The 21,353-nt window shown below is 45.4% G+C and overlaps 1 protein-coding gene across 9 annotated transcripts in view; it reads left to right on the top strand.

Moving 5' to 3' along the window:
- Positions 1 to 21,353, top strand: part of LOC137438964 (DISP complex protein LRCH3) — a 94,143-nt gene that overhangs the window by 67,120 nt on the left and 5,670 nt on the right. For 4 of the 9 annotated variants that reach the window (XM_068134472.2, XM_068134475.2, XM_068134476.2 and 1 more), the window contains 9 exons: positions 1,944 to 2,090; positions 4,842 to 4,886; positions 5,165 to 5,224; positions 9,484 to 9,552; positions 9,756 to 9,828; positions 13,311 to 13,517; positions 14,764 to 14,873; positions 16,034 to 16,180; positions 16,914 to 16,991. In XM_068134472.2, coding sequence (XP_067990573.2) covers positions 1,944 to 2,090; positions 4,842 to 4,886; positions 5,165 to 5,224; positions 9,484 to 9,552; positions 9,756 to 9,828; positions 13,311 to 13,517; positions 14,764 to 14,873; positions 16,034 to 16,180; positions 16,914 to 16,991 — 936 coding nt within the window. Of the gene's footprint in view, positions 1 to 1,943; positions 2,091 to 4,841; positions 4,887 to 5,164; positions 5,225 to 9,483; positions 9,553 to 9,755; positions 9,829 to 10,716; positions 10,820 to 12,976; positions 13,518 to 14,763; positions 14,874 to 16,033; positions 16,181 to 16,913; positions 16,992 to 21,353 lie in introns of those variants that run through there. The other 5 variants (XM_068134474.2, XM_068134477.2, XM_068134478.2 and 2 more) reach the window with 5 other exon arrangements.

The following is a 21,353-nucleotide window of genomic DNA, read 5'->3' on the forward strand; positions in this document are numbered from 1 at the left end:
GGCGCTTATTGTTTTGAAATGAAAGGTAAATGTGCGTGACGTTTTACATGGCGTATGCGGTGTTTTGAACAAAAACAACACTTGGCTCGGGAAAGATGGACGAATCAGCTATGAAATCCCATTTGTGACTTATTTTGGTGGAATGAATCAGCATTTTGCATCTGAGCTCTTCATATACATATATATTGCTTAGGTAATGTTTTGTTGTTGATGTAATAGTATTGTTAATGGAAGAATGTCACAAGACTCGTTTGGGTGATTGTGTCAGCACGAGATCGGGAAGAATGAAGTGAATAATGTATTGGCTCGGGGTCGCAGCATCATGCGTCTAATGCTCGAATGGGAATGCAAACGACTCGTACCTTGCACGTAACCTCTCAAACCAATAGATGAATGATAAATAATGATAAAACAATTTAAGTAATCAATTTGTACAATACTGCTGTCTTCGTACCACTGTTTTCACCCTAATAGTTCGTGCTCTGTCAGTCCATGCCTTGTACATGTTCACTCCAAAAAAGTGGGCCCCAGGAAACGTTTAATACACTTCACAGTTTTCATTCAATCTTTCATTTTTCATGAGGTCTGACTGAGTTAACAGAGAGTGTATCTGCTAATTTTCATGAATCTGTGATATTCACATGCTGGACACCTGGAAAAAAAACAAAAAAAAAAACACCTTTAGAGGCCATTTTTCCCCGCAAAGCGGGGGTTGGCCTTTTTCGGGAACCGTGGTTGTTGTTGTTTTTCGGTCCCCTTTTTGAAGCGATGTTTTACGGCCGGATGCCCTTCCTGCCGCCAACCCTTTTTGTCGCCTTTTTACGACAAACAGGGAATTACCAGTGAACTGGTACTCAATTAGCCGACCTCGGAAGGATGACAGGCTGAGTCAACCCCCCTGGCGTTAATTCAGCGATCGACCGGGATTCAAACCCAGGATCCTAGGATCCTAAGCTGGCACCCTAGCCGCTAGCCCAACACCAGTGATCTGGTCATCTGGCTGGACACCTGAAGAAAAGTCATTTTGTGTAGAAAACGATCTGCTGACAAATTTGTCGTAACAGAAAATGCACCTGTTCCGCGCACATTTTGCAAAAAGGAAGTACCCAAGAAGTCTCAAATCCAAAGGTTTGTGAAATTTCAATGTGAATTCACCAAACAGAGACGACCACTCTGGCTGACCAAAATCAGGAAGGTCACCCGAGAATATTGCTGCCTGTTGTCAAAGAAAGAAGCCGTTGCCAGTTTATAGGCCTTAATTCACTGGATTGAAGCAGCCACTACAAACATGAACAAAGCACTGGAATAAGCAATCAGATATGGCAAAGCAATAAGTAAAGTAGTACATTACTCCATTGATCCTCTAATGTCCTATCGTATCGCATTACAGCTGCGCCAGGCACCAACTAAGGACACGCGCTCCGATCAGGGCCCAGCTTCAAAGCTATTTAACTACTTCCTCCGGAAGCTGAGCTTACGTCACAGAAAGCCAGCATCGTCTTCTTCTTCAGATTCATTACACTGCTGTCGCTGACTCAGTCGCCGACAGTCCCAAGACATTTCTTCGGCACAGCTGACGAGAGAGCTCCACATCAGCAAAGAAAGCTTAAGGAGAATTCTGATACTCTGATATGAAGCATACAAGTCATCAATAACTTCACTTGATGCGTGGCCCTCTGCATTGAGTGAAATGGTGCTCATTTGGAGCACCTCGTCAAACATCGACATCGTCAGTAATTTCATTGTAAAAGTCCAATTTCTTGGCAGACAACTGAACTTTTCAGTGATATCTTGACTGAGTGCGTAATATGACCTGTAAATTTTGTTGAGTTTGATTGGATAATATTAAACTGTTCCTGGAGCCAAATTTTGTTGTGTTATCCTGTATATTGTGGGCCTGCCGGGCAGGGCAGGCTGTAAGGGATTGTTCCAATGCTGTGCAGGAGGTTGGATTGCATCCCACTCTGGAGTTCCAGCGCAAGCGGGAGCAGATTTTGCTGGAGCGGACGAGGCATGAAGCTCAATTTGCTCGCTTCTGCTTCGAGGAGGAACGGTCGAGGCCTTGCTCTGTTCGGCAGGACGGTGATACAGTACGTTTGTCAGAACGAACCACGACCCAAAACCTTTACGGTGATGTCATTCCATCTTGCTTTAAAGTTGTAGATTGTTTGTCTGTAGCTTTGACGTTGTTGCTTCAACATTTTGATGCTTCTAATCTTATGGTTGCTGCTTGGAAATCGCTTGTGATAATTTTGGGATCTCTCCATTTAAAGGCGTCCCTTTCATTTATATCAAAAGTTTACCCTCGCTTAACCCTTTGAGTACGGGATCTTTTAGCCGCGTCGCTAACGCTGGTCATAGAGTGCCCTCTGCTGTTGTTGTTGTTCTTCTTGTTCTTGTTCTTGCAGAGAAGACAAAACCTCAAAGCTCCACCCATTCTGGGAACCATAGCTCCACCCATTCTGGGAGAGGCTTCATATAAACAAATATCCACCATTTTATTAACTCGCATAGCTTTGAGGCCTGTTTTGTAGGCCCGTGGTGTCTTCCTCTCTCACACAGTTTTATTTCAAATCAAATTCGATATATCATTTCATTTTTCACAGTCGCTAACATAGTTTTAGACTCGGTTGAAAAAAAACTGGAAGAAAATCCGATGAAAGTTGCCCTTTATAGAACTAAATGAATTCTCAAAGGCCTGTAACTTCAAGTCCATTGAGATATATATTTTTTAAATCGCGGCATGGTCAGTCATACACCGCCCGAAATAACAGACGGGAAAATGCCGAGATATATATATTTTGTTTAAATCGCGGCATGGTCAGTCATACACCGCCTGAAATAACAGACGGGAAAATGCCGAGATATATTAAAAATTCGTCCATTTGATGACAATCGTCACGATGAAATATTTAATTTATACGTCGTCACAATAATGTGGAGAGAGGAGCATAGCTTCGTTCACGTGTCGCCACATACGGGAAATTGCCGAGATATATATTTTTTAAATCGCGGCATGGTCAGTCATACACCGCCTGAAATACCAGACGGGAAAATGCCGAGATATATTAAAAAATCGTCGCCACACACGGGAAATTGCCGAGATATCTTTTCACTTTGCACAAAAATAACATCAAGTAATCGAATCAATAGAAATGTCCTGTGCCTATAACATCGTTGTAGGCAACGCTGCATCTAGGCATTGTGTAACATCGACGCGGCTTTTGTTTTAATTAAAACTTTTTGTACTTGTTTTTGGATAAAAATACCCCGGTACGGGATTCATTTGGCATTTTGGTACGGGAATGCAACCACGTACTGACGATCTATTTATAGGTATAGTCGATGACGTGTAGCAACGTCATCCGTACACAAAACTTTTTCGTGGGTTGCGACGCTGGACGTCATCCGTACTCAAAGGGTTAAAAAAAAATACCCAAAGATCCCCTTTTAACTGACGACATAATCCTCTTAGCTCTAAGACGAGCTTTAAATGTGTGGCCTTGTATTTCAGCTATTTTAAATGGCCAAGTACACTGTAATAAATGATTTCGTGGGGGAGTAGTTGTGGTACCCCCGAAGTGGTATACCATCTGGTATACACAAATATCAATTTTTAGGCTTCACATTGTGCTCTAAACGATTAAACTGAGCTCGCACCAGCTCGGAGATGGCTAACTTACTTTGAGCTGCCCCACTTGTGTTTGATTTCTGACCCGACTATAAACCGACGTCCTTGTGCTCTCCAGGCAGGGTGTTGTATCGACGTTGAGCTGGTATCCTGTTGTGGATGTACAAGACCTCGCTGTACTTTTTGCAATCAAACTAGGTGTCGTGTGCTGATGCCCCGATTAAATAATAAATTCCTCCCCTATTAAACAGTATCAGCAGCATAAGAGTAACCATGAATAACCACAAGAATAACCACACCGCTAATCGGCATCTGGGTGCTCCTACTCGGGACAAAATGACAACCTTTCACCTGGAACCACAACTGAATATGTGATATGAGGGCAATCCTTCAATGCACAGGCTTATTGTCCCCCATCGCACCGCGGAGCGAAAGGGGGACTATGGTTTTCCCCTCCGTCCGTGTGTCCGTCCGTGCGTGCGGGCGTGCGTGCATGTGTAAGCGAAGGACCACATTCGAATTTGGTGTGTGGGTGCAACCCACGTCAAAATCCAAGATGGCCGCCACCATGTATGTCTGATGCCATGTATGTCTGAACCTTGTGAGCTGAATATCTTGAAAAATAAGCAAAGTACCAACTTCTAATCTGGCGTGTGGGTGTATTTAGGCACAAGGAAGAACGCTATTGAAAATTGGGTTGCCACGTCAAAATCCAAGATGGCCGCCGCCATATATGTCTGAACCTTGTGAGATGAATATCTTGAAAAATAAGCGAAGTACCAACTCCTAATTTGGTGTGTGGGTGTATCTCGGCATGAGGAAGAACGCTATTGAAAATTGGGTCGCCACGTCAAAATCCAAGATGGCCGCCTCCATGTATGTCTGAACCTTGTGAGCTGAATATCTTGAAAAATAAGCGAAGTACCAACTTCTAATCTGGTGTGTGGGTGTATCTTGGCATAAGAATAAGGAAGAACGCTATTGAAAATTGGGTCGCCACGTCAAAATCCAAGATGGACGCCTTGCGTCTTCCACTTTGTCAACTCGCATCACTTCACCGACGGGGGACCTAGGCGTAACGCTTGTGTTTACATTTCTATCCTAGTGGGCTGTCGATCATATCCAATACACAACTCTAAAACGTTAACATTACTGGAAGCTTTTTATTTTGGGCTTTGGTTTCACTGTAAATCTTTATGCTCTTTTTCAGGTTAAGAGTGATTTGATTACATCAGGAGGTGTCCATCAGAGTGAGGTATCTGTCTGTCTGTTTGATTCTTTTTTTTGGACCATGATGCATTCAGTCGATACTTATCCAATCTCACGGTACTTTGCACTTCCGATATAATGAGCACATTCTGGTTGCTGGTTTTATTTCGTTTTTCCCCAGGATGATTACATGATTATTTTTTCACCAATGCTTGGGTTTATTTACCTCAACCCCATGTGTGATTTAACGGCTCGAATCTTGTGTTCGACCAAAGCCCGAAGACGATACAGTATTGCTTTATGCGTGTTTATTTTATTCCACAGTTTGTCAGTCACCCTCCTGGAAGGGAACCTCGGCACACAGACGACAGCTCCCTCCTTTTGGTGAGGACACAAACCTTGTTTATATGTGCACGGAACCTCAAAACGCAAGCACCGCTGCATGGTTTATTTGTTTATTTATTCCGCCGCCAACAAAGTCGGCAGAGGTAGACATTGTTTCCCGGTTGTCCATCCCGCTGTCTGTCCGTCCGTCCGTGAAGGATTGCGTTACCGCAACAAGTACAGAACGGTTGAAAGGATTTGTAATCAAAATTAGATAAAGTATGTTCGATGATGTAAAGATGAACTGATTCGATTTTGGGGTCCAGAGTTTAAAAGTCAGTCTGCAATAGGTTTTCATTATCGCATTAGCTTTAGAACCTAAAGGTGGTTTATTAGCTTTAGAACAGCAGTATCCCTGGTGTTGGGCTAGCGGCTAGGGTGCCGGCTTAGGATCCTAGGATCCTGGATTCGAATCTCGGTCGATAGCCGAATTAATGCCAGGGGGGTTGACTCAGCCTGTCATCCTTCCGAGGTCGGCTAATTTGAGTACCAGTTCACTGGTAATTCCCTGTTTGTCGTTGAAGGCGGCAAAAAGGGGTTGGCGTCAGGAAGGGCATCCGGCCGTAAAACATTGCTTCAAAAAGGGGACCAAAAAACAACAACTACCACGGTCCCCGAAAAGGCCAACCCCCGCTTTGCGGGGAAAAATGGCCTCTAAACGGTGGTTATTAGCTTTAGAACAGCTGAAGGGTAACCCAGTCAAACTTGGTACAAGTATGTATAATGATGTAAAGATGAACAGATTAGATTATGTGGTCAAGAGGTCAGAGGTCCTGTTCTGTAAAAATTCTGTTTCTGCGCTAACTTGTGAACCAGTGATGGGATTTTGACCAAACTTGGTATATAGTCAGGGCCCTTAGGGATATTTTGGGGCCGTTTGGTTCAAATTCTTCCAAAAGCACCAAATTTGGTCCAGATGTTGCCCATGCCATACTCTTTCGATTTTGACGGGCGCCAAGACGGGCGCCCTCCCCCCCCCCCGGGGGCCCCATATTGGCGAAATACTAAATGGCCGCCACCCGGATTAGAGGAAAATCAGTTAAATAACCAAAAGGGTTGGAATCATGTATGATTCCACTTTTCAGGGGTTTTCGAGGTCAAGGAATCCAATTATGGTTATTTTGATGATTTGAGGTCAAGGTCAACCCTCAAGGTCATCTTAAAGGTCATTTTTGAGTCAAACATGTCGGTTTTTGAGTTTTTTGTCAAGATTTACGCAAGGTTCACCATTTTATGTTTCTGGGTTGGGTAATCGAACTCTGACCTCATTTTTGACAATTAGAGGAAATATTTACATGTCTATTTCCTAATTTTCAGGCATACGCAGTTCATCAGTCTAATTACAAAGGTATGGATTTTGATGTTTTATGAACTGTATGCCATATCCTTGTGTTTAATTTTTGTGCGATCATGATCCAGGTTCATGTATACATGATTGTATACATGTCATAAATATGACGTCATAGGTCATGTGACCTGGTGGCCATATTGGATTTTATGAAAACCTTAAAAATGGATCCCTGCCTTCATTTTTCGATCGAATCATTTTGAACTTTGACCACTTATAGTACGCCATGTGATTGGATGCATATCCTAATTATGACGTCATAGGTCAGGTGACATGGCGGGATGGACCGGTATGGTCCCCGGATCATACCGCCCTTGGCGCCCGTCAAAAATCGAATGAGTATGGCATGGGCAACATCTGCGCCAAATTTGATGCTTTTGGAAGAATTTGAACCAAAATATCCCTGAGGGCCCTGACTAATAAGTGCATATGATGCGAAGACAAACAAATTAGATTTTGGCGTCAAAGGTCAGAGGTCATGTCAGTTAAAAATATGATACTTGAGAACTGCTGAAAGGAAAGTTTCTGTTAAGCAGATCAAGTCTGGATTGTCAGAAGCAACCTGTATGGAGAGATCAGTCAGGTTTGAGCGAAGGCCCCGGATGTTTGAGGTCCATACCGTTAATGAAGAGAGAGGGGGAGCATCGGGTACAGGACAGGACAGGGGAGGGGAGATGTCGGGTAAGATGAAGGATGAGAGGGGGAGGTAGGGAGAGCAGTTGATAGTGTGTCAGAGATTACAGAAGAGTTACAAGAAAAGGAAGGATGAGGAGAACGAAAGGTTTGATGGTGAAGGGATGAGGCACAGTGAGGGGTTGTTTGAGGAGGGGCAGAGGAAAGTAGAAGGTTGGGGGAGGTGGAGGTATGAGATAGAAGGGAGACGAAGTGGGGAGGAGGCAGCTTTGAGGAGGAGGAGGGGGGAGGGAGAATTGGAGAGGAATGGTATGGGAGGAGATTTGATTGGGAGGGGTTGGGGGGGAGTTTTGAAGGGGAGGAGTGAGGGGGGAGTTTAGGAGGGGAGGGGCAAGGGGGAAGTTTTGGAGGGGGAAGGGGGGAGTTTCGGAGTGTAGGGGCAAGGGGGGGGATTTGGAGGGGAGGGGCAAGAGGGGAGTTTAAAAAGTGGATGATTAATGAAAGACGAACATTGATAACATTGGGTTTATTGTGATTTTCAAGTTAACAATCCGATAAAGAACGATGGAGAAAGGATGGAAAGAATGTTAATTTAGAGCATGCAGTGATTTAGAGTTATAAGGGATTGAATTTATTTTTTTTGAAGTGGAATGAGTTGGAGAGGAAATTGAAAGAAGCCTTTTAAATATGAAGAAAAACAGCGTGTTGTAATATACCACTGAATAAAACTGAAGGGGAAAGTTTAAACATATTTAAATAATATTTAAACAGAACCGTGAACAATCTTGAATGCACAAAATTCCGACGGTGGGAGGGCCGAGAGGGACCACCACGAGTCACGTGAACAGAGCAAAAGGTGGATGGCAAGGAGATAATGGGGGCGGGGTGAACAGCACACCTGGACAGAAGTACAGGATGAGACAACAGCAGACGTGGAGAAAGGAAAAATAAATGTTTTTTTTTTGTTTTTTTTGGGGGGGGGGGGAGATAGGGAGACTACAAGGGGGGGTGGGGATTTAAAACGTCAGACAAAGAGTATTATGTTCGGGGTAGAAGGGAAAAATCTAAGAGCCGAGCAAAACACGAAGTAAGGGACTTAAGTTAGCAAACAACGACGGGGGTACAAGGCCGCACACGAGGAGCAGAACACGATTAATTACGGTATTTGCCAGACGGTATTTAAAACGTTAGACAAGTGGTCGATGTTCGGGGAAGTTAGGGGGAGAAGAGAGAAAATCTAAGAAATAAGCAATACAGCGAAGGAAAGAACTTAAATTCACAGAACACCTATGGGGGTAGGGACGCTTAGAGAAACCAGGCCGCGCACGCGGTGGGACAGAAAACGATTAAATTATACAAAAGTTTGCAAGAATTGCAAATCAACACCAACTGGAAAACACACTGCAACACATGCACAATAAAAAACGAGTCGAAATTGATGAAGACACGAATGGAAAAAATACTATAACTTTGCTGCCGTGCAGAGCAAGATTAATTTAGATGTTGAGATTGGATGTGCGATCCCAGCTCCCTGCTTCTGGCTACAAGAATGAATGATCTGATAAACACCTCACCATGGCGTCGATTTACCAAAGCGTCCGGAATGTCGCTGCTTGGGTTTTCCAAATGTTGAAAGGGTCGACCGTTTTATTGATCAAATGTCCATGGCTATGAACAGTTTGCTTACAAGGCTTCATAGACCCTTAAAACTATTCTTCAATCCAGTGCATACTTCTTCATTCAAACCACACTGGATTCTTCTTTGTCTTGAATCGGCACTGAATCCCCTTCCGATTTTACACCATTTGGTAAATTATTTGAATCAGTGTAAAACTTAATGTTCATTCTTGTCATGGCGAGGACCTTGGACCCTCGGTATTAGGACAGTGTGCCAGTTAAACCTCAGTCCTTCCTTATTCTTGCATAGAACCTGAATGTTTTGGCCATTGTTTGTGCATATTTTCTGCCTTTATTTAATGACCAGTAAAATAAAATCGACAAAGGAACTGGATCCGAAAGTATATTTATTTAATTTTGTTTTTCTGTTTTTTTGGACCTTGTTTTGGGAGCTAAACATGACAGAGAATGGATGAGGTCATAGACAAATGTTTTGCAGCTGAGGCCTGCTGTGGTGGCCAGGTTTCCTGCCATATAGGCCACACCTCACTACAATATGCGATAAAAGTCAAAGTCAGGGTTTACTTTTTCAAATCAGCCATCTGGGCACATGCTTAATGACCCTTTTGGTGTTCCATTTAACCATCTCCATTTATTTCAGTCCACCGCTGATGCTAGTCCTGCTGCTGACTCCTCACTCTCGAAGCAGGACTTCTGTACACCGTCAAAGGTCCTTCCTCCTTCCTCCCCTCTATCATGTTTTCACATGGAAGCACGATGTTCTGTAATCGTTACTTTTACCAATAACGTTAAATTGCACGTTTTTTGCATGTTTGTGTCATAACTAAATAATGGTTAACTACTTTGTGATAAATTGTGAAATTTCAGTGTCAAATTATTTCGCTCCTCTCTGACCCCTGACCCTGGCTTTAGGAGGAAGAAAAATTGCCTGACCACAAAGGTGATTCCCCAGGTGGAAACCCTTTTGGCCTGAAGTTGCGATCGGGTGAGTATAAGACTATGGGTGATGGGGTTGATCCAAGTGTTGAGCTGAGTCAGATTGGAAAGAGTGCACTGCTAATGAATCTACATTTTGATGTGCCTATGGCATAAATGTCAGAATTATTTCGCCAACTTTCTTTTCTTCTAATCTCAAATGAACTAGTTTTTACGGCGTAGCCCGCAGGGCAAAGCCGTCTCGAACAGTGTTTGTCCGTCCGTATATATATGTATGTATGTCTCCTCAAATGTATACCAATCAGAGCTGATGATCTGGTCACATGACAGGGTGATGTGATTACGTCTGATGTCATTACGGCGGTACGGCGGCTGACTCTCCACACACCGCCATTTTGATTTATATGCCGTTCATGCCGAACATTTCGTCGAACCTATCATATATCACAATCGCCATGCTCTACTATGACGTTTTTCATTCAGTGTGAAACACAAACAAACCGATTGTTAAAATGACCATGAAAAATCGAAACCATCGGCGTTACGTCTCTTCCAACAAAACGGTACGTACCCAACCCTTTTGGGGTATAATATAGATTACAGTAGATCTTCCCTCAGTTCTGTAAGTAAAACCTACCTCATGGATGTCGGGATTCCTCCAAATTTCTTGGTTTAATGTTATAAACAGCATTAGCGACTGTTTAAAAAGCTGATCATGTGTGTTTGTGGTTTATAATATTTTACAAGCCTGGCTACGCCACTGTTAGACTTCCGGTCCTGTTTCAAATTGCTTAATGTATGAATTGTTTCGTTAATTGCCAATAGCATTAAATAGAGAGCAGGAATACTAAACGTTATTGCACAATTTCTCATTTTTTATTCATCTCATTTATGCATGGAAGTTCCACATTGCGATTCCAAACATGTACCATTCTAGGTGGGCACTACACCACATTTCAGCTATGCGGCCTCATTAGGCTACATTGCGGTCTCATGTGTATCCCACTCTGGTATGTTTCAGCCGCGTGTGTCCTGCTCGGGTAAGTTTTGACCACACGCGCATCCCACTCGAGTACGTTTTGGTTGTGTGCAATCCCGCTCTGGTACATTTCAGTCGCGGGCTCGTGCCCCTCGTGTACGTTTCAATCATGCGCGCGTGCTGCTCATATGCGTTCCGGTCGCGTGCTCGCGTTGATCGGGGACATTTCGATCATGAGGATGTTACGCTTGGGTACATTTCATGTGCGTGCAGCTCAGGTACATTTCAGTCACACGTGTCCCACCCGCTCTGTTACTTTTCAGTCATGTGTGCATGCCGCTCAGGTACATTTCGGTCGTGCGTGCGTCCCAGTAGATACTGTTGTGAATTTTGGGGTAGTAATATATAGATTCAGGTAGATCTGTATAGGTGGATACTCCGATGATCGGGGGTAGAAAACCATTTAGATGTACGTAAGTCAGGGACCTGTTTAGCCCGGATGTCAGATTAAGCTTGTATATTTGTGGTCATACGAGAATGGCCTCGTGCTAATTATCGTAGGAATTATGCTAATTCCCCTGTTCGTGAGACCTTGTGATTTATCCATTGCCCCATATGGCACTATACCAATAGACACTAGGCAGGCCTTACAGCACCACACATACGAATTAAATTCCCCCCACAATAAAACTCACCGGAAGTGCATGCAGGAAGCGCCCACGCGTTGCGCCAACATGGCGATAAAACATTGTTCAGGCCGGCTGAGGCCATGCCCACCTCGCGACGGATTGGTCGAGGTGTTTGATGGGGAGATCACACCAATGGTCGGGAGGACCAATCGGCACGCAGCTGAAGCCCAGAGGCAAGAAGGAGCCAGCTGATTGGCCAAGGGAGATTATAAAAAGGCAGTGCGTCCAACATTTTCTCTCTCTGCTCTCTTGCATTGGACCCTTTCTTGCTTTCTGACCGTCGCTGGCCCTCCGATCTTGTCCACTGCTGGTTTGCTTGTTCTTCTCCCTCGCACTCTTGTGCTTGGACCGACCGTGTCGAAGACGCCACTGGGAGATGTGCAGAGGCACCGGGAAGAGCCGCAGCCCGGGAACTGCGGTTCTCCGAGCGGATGACGCGTACAAGGGCAGCTTGCCGCTGGAGCGTGACGAGGCAGGGGCAAGTGAGAAGTCCGGTGAGGCCTGGCAGCGTGCGAACGAGATGGACCGAGGCCTACTTCCTGCCAACGCGCCGACGAACCCCGACAAGACCCCGAGTGGTTGAGTTAAGCCCACACACACACACACACACACACACACACACACACACACACACACACACACACACACACACACACGACGTTTTTATTTTCATTAAAATTCTTCCCTCGTGTGTGTTATAAGTCTGGTGTGAGGGATCCCAATTTAGGACATTTATTTGAGTGTCGCGTTTTCCTTGTTCTCACGTCCCATTAAATAAACCAGTTAATTTTTTTGTACATTTTAAATCCGCTTCGGTTCGAGTTAATTTGCAGGGTGAAGACGCCTGCGCGGGCCCGTACAGGTGTCGGTATTCTTCTTCCTCCTCGCGTATCATCCGCCATCAATTTGAGTCGAACGCCTCCATTAACGCTCGTTTCCTTCCATCCGTGGCTTACTCTCGGTCTTAACTGAGCAGTCACATGACAATATGTTTTCGTCGTGCACGCATGCCGCTCATGTACATTTTGGTCACGTGTGTATGCTGCTCGGGTACATTTTGGTCGCGCGTGCATTAGCTCAGGTACGCTTCAGTCACATGCGAGTCCTGCTCAGGTACAGTTCAGTCATGCGTGCGTGCCGCTTCGGTGCATTTCAGTCGCATACGCGTCCCGCTCGGGTACGTTTTGGTCGCGCTGCACAGAGTCCCGCTTTGATATGTTTCTGTTGACGCTCCCGCTCCCATAAGTTTCGGTCATACCACGTCCCACTGCTGTACGATGTGGTTGCGCGGGTGTCATATTTCGGTACATTTTGTTCGTGCGCATGTGCCGTTTGGATACGTTTCGGTCATGCCGCGTCCCGCTCTGGTATGTTTCATTTGATTTCTTTCTGATTCACATTTGATGCATTCCATCCGCTGAAGGACCCTGCCTGCTTATGTTTTGTTATTCATTCCTTAATTCATTCATTAATCTTGCTTTACCATCTTTCAATAATAGCAAAGGTCTTTGCACATTTTGTGTGTGCAGCACATGATTCCTGATGGAGGGCGTGTTGGTGGGGATGAATATGCTTTGAAAAGCATGATTCATTTTGAATCCATTCTGTGTTCTTCCCTGCATGATTAGTTTGGTAACTGCATGTATTTAAATCATTTGTCTTTCATTTAACCTTTCTTTTTTCCTGTTTTTTTCTTGTCGCCCCACACATTGCTTTGGCATGCATGCTATTAATCAATTCGCACATGGATCAATCACTAACCCTCTTTGCAATGCTTTATTTTTTTTCCCCGTTTTTGTTTATTTATTTTGACTGACGTTTTGCTTGCTTTGCATGACAACGCACACGACAACCGCTTCCTAGATCTCTCTACCTTGCTCCAGAGTACCATGTGCATGAGACGTGCACGTATCCTGGATAGACAGCTATCCAATTCACACTTCCCAGCTGATGATTGTCATACAAACGACATTTCCACCTCGGTTGTCGACCAAAAACTTCAAGTTGGCCCGACAAAACCGCACAGCTTTCTGTTTCGAAGCAGCTTCACCACAAATGAAGGACCGATTGGTAGGTGTCTCTTGTAGTTATACTTGATAACGATAACATGCTCAGAGTGTCATGTGGGTGGAGGAGTGAAATGACTTGAGGATGATGACAATGAATACTGGGTTCAGAGTTCACTTGGTTGAAATCTGACATCCCAAACTATATCCTGGCCTGCTTTGGTTCACCCATAGTCCTTCTCCATGTCAGTGTTTGTGTGGAAATGCTAAGTGTCTTGTTATCCCCGTGTTTTTAAGGGGAGGGGTTGGGGATATTGTAATCGGGGTCTGCGCTGGTCATGCTATCTCTTCCTAAACGGTTGTGCAGAAATTCACCAAACTTGGTAATTATGACCACGACATGCCACAACGGTACAAGTACACCACCTCCTGGGGCCCTGTGATGGGGTCAAATACCAAAAAATGCAATTACAGGCATGGGCGGGCACATTTTATAACATTTTTAAAAAATGAAACTTTGTATATGCAAAAATCATTGGGGGACGCATGAAATGTGACGATTTTTTGGATTTTACCCCCAGTTCATGTCCCAGGGGGTCACCGACTTGAGGTCGCAAGGGTTAAAACGAGATTTTTTTTGGAACTCTAAATTTGACATTGGGTCATTCATGGTGGAACATTTTTGTCATTATTCTACTTTGCTTTTGGTAGGAAGCGTGGGGATTTGCGATGGTGCGCCATTAAATTCGCTAAAGTTCCCATTTTGTTTTAATTGCCCGAAAGATTTGTGAGTGATGGAACCAGTCTGTTTTGCTATCGGCCTAATCCCATCGATCCATGTGAGCTTCAAAGGTCGATTGTTTACTACTTGTAGGTACTTGCAGGTAAGCTTTTGTTGGTTATCTCATGATATAAAAATTGACAAATTGTGTGAATTTGGAGGTGGGTGAACCATGTCAGAAATAAATTCGGTTCAATTAATTTATTTTGCACATGAATAAATTGATGGAGGTCATTTTGGTGGTCATTAAAAAACCCGGGCGGACAAAAAAAAAATCGGTAAACATTTTGAGGTTTTCTTTTGTACGTTTACTTTTTTTTCCCCCTTGTCTCTCCATTTGCGTGCCTGCAAAACACTGGATCGTGGTTGGGCATCTATCTGTGATGCTTATGGTTCCCACACTGGATTTGATTTGTATTGCTCCTGTTTGTTGAGAATTTATAGTCGTTTTGGTGAAAGGAAATTATGGAAGGATGAGAGGTGAATAAGTTATGTTACCTTCATGTTTATTTGTTCATTTTGGGCCCAGCCTTCGCTACTCCTTCAGGTGGCCTGGATGGAAGAGATCCTACATTCACCGTCAAACGCAAGCACACGCAGGCTCGAGAGGAGATGGAGCTCATTGAACAACTAAAGAAGGTCAGAGGTTACTGCACTTTTCCCTTCTGTTCTCGTTGAAACTGGTAGAAGTAGTACAGGCTGTGGTGCCTTTCTGGTCTTGCACCATCTGCTCTTTCCACACTTTGTAACCCCCAGGTTCCTGCAGGGCACACATGGTCCACCATCAACCCCCTTCTGGTGAAACTACCTAAACCCATGATCATTGATCACCTCCACTCATTCGTACCCCTTTTTCCTGCCTGTGTAACCAACTTCATCGATCTCAATCTTCCCTCCAGGTCTTCAAGACAGCTATTCACCACCATCTCAGATCACCCCCAATCAAAAACCATTATCTTTTCTACCCTCAGTAACTCCTCCCCTCTCCCCACATCACCCCAATCCCTCCTCCCAAATTTCCAGTTTTTTCCTCCCTGTCTTCCTCTGCGCCCCCCTTTTTCCTCCCTCCCTGTCTCCTCCCTTTTTCCTCTTTGTCTGTTTTTTCCATTGTTTGTCTGTCTCCCTCTATATTGGCCTTAAACTCTGCTGTTGGTGTTTCCCCCCCTCTCTCTACTGTTCCTTTTGTCCTGTTGCATCCTGATCTGTTCAGTGCACTAGTCGTTCTTCCACAAGCCTCCAGTGGTTTTTGATTGGGGGTGATCTGAGATGGTGGTGAATAGCTGTCTTGAAGACCTGGAGGGAAGATTGAGATCGATGAAATTGGTTACACAGGCAGGAAAAAGGGGTACGAATGAGTGGAGGTGATCAATGATCATGGGTTTAGGTAGTATACAAAAAAGAAGGAAAAAAAAGCCACAACTATGTATACAAAAGAAGAGAGACGTTGCGCACATTTCTGACCCTTGTAATGTTCCATACATTACCACCTCCCAGGGGCCGTTTTTTATTGTCTTGTTTTTCATAAACAGAACTTCAAGCATGCCATCCCCCATTAACCCTTCCTAACTCAGCCCTCTTACTTGCAGGTGTCAGTGTTTCCTTCCCTCCTCTCTCATTCTTCCTATTCGTTCATTCATGTACTTGTCAAGAGTTACCACTCTACCCCACTGTTACCTCCGTAACCCCGCTCTTCCATGAACCTTGTCGCAGACGCCAACCTCCTCAAGAACATAATTTAATAATACAAATTCTTATCAAGCAGCGGAATGATTGTTACTTTCTGCTGATTTAAATTGCAGAATATAGAGTCTCGACTTAAAACCTCACTTCCTGGTGACCCGGTGAACTTGGGCTCTGCTCTTATGGATGGTGTTGTTCTGTGTCACCTGATCAACCAGATCCGCCCACGCTCCGTACCCAGTATACACGTTCCATCACCAGCTGTGGTACGTCTGCAATCTTTTTGAATCAGTGTTTTTGATGCGTGGTCATCTGCTGACGCTTTAACCCTATTCAGCCGTGGCTTTTTTGAAGTGTGTTTTGGCTGGTGGGAGATGACACGAAAATATCTCGGAAATGGAATGTCCGATTGACACAATTTGGTGTGTCAATAGAAAATGTTCTCAGAAATATAACTATATCATTGAATTAGTGATAAAATGTCTATCTCTAATTGAATAATTAATTAAGCAACTATGCTATTTCATGTATATTTTGCATTCTTTATTTTTATTTTTGCATACATTTGGTATCAAAAGATGCGCAAGACGTCCAAGACAAAAGTCATGAAACAATATTAGGCAATTTGCGGGGGTTACGGAGAAATCGCAAAATATATATGGGCGGTGGGGGTTAACGTTGACTCTTCTCCCTCCTCCCGTCCCCCACCCCCCTCACCCTCACCCCCCACTCCCCTCCATAGACTGGATAGGGTTAGTCTGTGCAATATTTAGGTTGGTTGTATAATACGTTGCTCTCTACCACGTTTTGAATGTTGGGAGATCGTTTTTTGTCTTGATGAAGGGTGCAAATGACAGATTGTTCGGGCCCAATTCTATCGAAAAGAAAAATGTCCTGTCTTCATCTAGGGAGCAGTGTGTTGCATCAAACTATGATGGCCTCGATAAGATGAACATACTTGTCCTCTCATTTAGTCATTTTCTGCATTTTTTTCTTAAGCCGAAGCTGACTATGGCAAAATGTCGTCGTAATGTGGAGAATTTCCTTGAGGCATGCAAGAAGCTCGGCGTGGCACAGGTGGGAACTTGTCATCCTTTTCATTTCGAGGTTTTCCTTTTCTTTGGGTGGGATGAGCTTGTCCAGTCTGGCTGATTTGTTTGGATGTTTATGCGAGGTCAAAAGGAATTTGAAAAACAAAATAATATTTTTTTAAAATGTGTATATATATATATATTGTTGCGGATCTCCAAACGTCGGCCTTCCCCTTATCAAGAGGGGGTTAATCCCCTTGTCTTTTTACTGGCCGACGCGATCCTGGGGGTTATAACGTCCTTCCCGGGCAGCGTTAGGTAGGGTTTTTAGGACACGGGATTCGCTATTACCCAAGTACTAACGCTGACCGGAAACGAGGAAATAACTCCCGCCCGAATCACGGATATTGATGGAATATGCCGAGCGGATAGCAATCCGCGATCCGAGCAGGTACTAACCCGATTATAGCGGTTGGATCGTGCCATGCTTACCCAATTGAGAAAAGACTAGGACGATCGAATTAGGAAGAAACCAGGAAGAACAAGGTAATTTATTACAATTTGTACAAGAAGAGGAAAAGAAAGAATGTACAAGGAAGAGGAAGAAAAAGGACACAGGGCAGCCTTATTCAGTCTTAACTTATTCCCTGGATTCGGGCCCGCTCGCTCTCAGACTCAGACTCACACGGGGATGTAGAAGGTAGGGTGGAAGGTCCGGCGATGGCGTCCACAGCTCGTCCCGGTCCTCGACCCGTACCAGCAGACGATGGTGGACGGCAAGCAGCTCTTCGCGTAGCGTAGGCGCGAGCGGACAATTATCTCGGGGAAATGGTAAGCTGGGCTATCGGCGACTTTGTGGCTCTTGGCCGCGTATGTAATAGGAATACCGGCGTTTGGATGCTTGCGCACCGCAAGCCCAAGCCGAATTCTCAACCCGTGATCCCCGATAAACCCTTCACAATGGCGCGTGCCTCCAACAAATGTCCTTCAACGCCAATCGTACAAGTTCTTTCGCACAACGCGCTCGCCCCCTCAAGTCCTTCTCATAAATCAGGTACAATGTTCATCACTCAAGCCCTCCCCTCATAACTCGGAGCGCACGTTCTTTTGGGATCTCAACTCTGTTCAGTCCTCCCCTCATAACCCAGAGCGCAATGATTGCAGCTGCGTCCCTCCTCATAACTGAGGTGGGGGCCTCGCACAAGGGGTGGGTTATATTGCCACGCCCAGCGAACCCTCTCGAATCTCCAGCCACGTCCTGTCAGGCGATGTCACCTCAGCCCTGATTGGCTGGTGTGGGCTTACCGGCTCCGCATTGATGGCTGCTTGACGTGGCCGCACCTCCACCCTTGCGCTCCGCCCCCTTTTCGGGCCTTACCTCGTGGCCTTTGGGCTGGTTTGAGCGGAAGCCCAGCGAGGTTGCGAAGGCTGCTGGCAACCTAAAAGGCGAGGGCGATTAGACTGGCTAGTGCTTAATGGCGTCAATGGAAGGAAGGCTGCAAAATGGACGAGGGTCCTACTCTTATTTGTTTTACGCAACGCAGATGCAACTATTGGGAATGGCCTTATCCTAAACACATACTAAGAAATAACTACCGTCCTAAGGTGACCTACGTGTTGCTTCTGGCCTATCTATGGGGTGCAACCGTTAACCTTTAATGATGTTACCTGTGCTGGGTTCTCAAAACTGCAACAATATATATATATATATATCCTTCCACATCTCCTTCCACATCTTCAGAATCTAGTGGTTCATCGATGAGCTGTTGTGGCAGAACATTTCCTACGTACCATCGTGGCTCGAGCTTGCCATCCCTCAACTCCCATCCATGGCCAACCAACTGTTACATTGGGAATATCTGGTTAATAATATCCAATGGGGGCTAATGATGTAATTAATGCCTTGAGAACCATGCAGTTAGTATACAATAACAATCCATATAAAAACAAACTGAATAGCCATAGATTTACGTATGTTCGTTCTCTTTATTTCATAATTCTGTTGCAATTTGTTTAAAGTCAAACCTCATTTTACCTGGATGAAATTGCTTTGGTGTGTTTGTGTTTGTGTTTTTTGTTTTTGTTATGATATATATATCACACACACATACACGAGCAAAGATAACCAGCGTTGCCAGGCAATGCAGAGTGGCTTAACTAACAGGAATATTCAATATTGAGGGGTTGGGGAAGTGAGGGGGGTAGGGAGTGGGAGTCAGTGGAAAGCAGGGGGGAACAAGGAGACAGGGAGGGGGGGGGGTGAGTGGGGAGCAGGAGGAGGTGTGAGCAGGGGGAAGGGTGAGTGGGGAGCAGGAGGAGGGATTCACGGGGAGCAGGAGGAGTGGTAAGCAAGGAGTGGGTGACCGGGGAGCAGGACGAGTGGGTGACCGGGGAGCAGGACGAGTGGGTGACCGGGGAGCAGGACGAGTGGGTGACCGGGGAGCAGGACGAGTGGGTGACCGGGGGAGCAGGACGAGTGGGTGACCGGGGGAGCAGGACGAGTGGGTGACCGGGGAGCAGGACGAGTGGGTGACCGGGGAGCAGGACGAGTGGGTGACCGGGGAGCAGGACGAGTGGGTGACCGGGGAGCAGGACGAGTGGGTGACCGGGGAGCAGGACGAGTGGGTGACCGGGGAGCAGGACGAGTGGGTGACCGGGGAGCAGGACGAGTGGGTGACCGGGGAGCAGGACGAGTGGGTGACCGGGGAGCAGGACGAGTGGGTGACCGGGGAGCAGGACGAGTGGGTGACCGGGGAGCAGGACGAGTGGGTGACCGGGGAGCAGGACGAGTGGGTGACCGGGGAGCAGGACGAGTGGGTGACCGGGGAGCAGGACGAGTGGGTGACCGGGGAGCAGGACGAGTGGGTGACCGGGGAGCAGGACGAGTGGGTGACCGGGGAGCAGGACGAGTGGGTGACCGGGAAGCAGGACGAGTGGGTGACCGGGGAGCAGGACGAGTGGGTGACCGGGGAGCAGGACGAGTGGGTGACCGGGGAGCAGGAGGACATGGTGAAGATGGAAGGATAGCCCTGCTTCAGGCTTTGTTGCAAGATATATACGCTTATTTATAAGAGTTGGTAATTTCTTAAAATGTACCGATTTCACTCCAGATTTCGGCACTTATTTAATCCTCAAACCCCAGCCCAGATTTTGATTATGTACTTTAATTATTCCGTGAGAGTAGACCGTGTTTTCAAGGGAAGCCACCTTTGAATAGGCTGAAATAAAATGGCGGCTTAAAAACCCAGTGATATGACAAAGGGCTGACCAAGGTGGTGCACCGCCATTTTGGTAAGGCTCATCATTATTAGTCCCCTACCGGTGTACACCGGAGGGGACTATAGGTTTGCACACCGTCCCTCCATCCGTCAGTCCGTCATGCAAAGAACAGTTTTCCAGACATTTTTTCTAAACTCTTTATGCTAATGATTTCAAACTTGGCACATGGTTTCCTCATGATAAGTTACAGATCAAGTTCGAACTTCACGACGTTTCGATCATTTTTGACAAAGTTATGGCTCTTTGAACTTTGGTAATTCTGATAATTCTGATGATCCTTTCTTTACTCAGTGCCATTTTAAGTTTTAATTTCCTTTAAAAAAGATTTTCTCTGCAATAATAGGACCGATTGAGATCAAATTTTCACCGTAGGGGGGACTCGGTCTGTATAATATTTTAATGGTAATTATGACGTCACAGGTCACGTGGTTCGGCCGCCATATTGTTTTTCGTGAAAACACGAAAACCCCTTTTTCTCTGCAACGGCTGAAAAGATCGAGGCCAAACTTTGCAGGCAGAATCGCATACCCATGACGAACAAAAAAGTCAATGAGCATGACGTCATGCATCACATGGTTTCATAGTTATGACGTTTTTAAGCATGAACCTTTAAAACCGAGCTCCTCCGTCATTTTTGATCCAATCGAGGGGAAAATTCACACATCTGTTCAGCATGTCAGTCTACTAAAATGTCCTTTTGGAATTTGCGATAAGGCACGTGGTTTGGCAGATATCGTTAATTAAACGAAAATATATTTTTTAAATGGATATCTCTTGTTTATTCTCGAGTTCTCCTCAAGCCGCACCGCACCGCACCGCGCCCTCCCTCAGCCTCGTCTCGCGAACGTCCAAAGCGCGACAGCTCGCGCTTTCGGGAGGGGCGGAGCCAAGCCGAGCAACATATATATACACATCGATCATTGATCGTGAACCGGAAAATATAATAAATTACTGATATTTAGCGACTTGAACGGTTCTTCATCAACAACTTATTTTGTCGTGCTTCTGCTGACCTGTCTGCAAGGTGTAAAAATCAAAGTTCCGAGTGCAAATCACAGGTGAGCCCGTCCTGAGGTAATTAGCGATTGGGAACGATTCAGAACCTGTGGGTGAATAACCCTTGGTAATT

This window comes from Myxine glutinosa, chromosome 13 (assembly GCF_964187855.1).
Source record: "Myxine glutinosa chromosome 13, kmMyxGlut1.1, whole genome shotgun sequence".
Lineage (NCBI taxonomy): Eukaryota > Metazoa > Chordata > Myxini > Myxiniformes > Myxinidae > Myxine > Myxine glutinosa.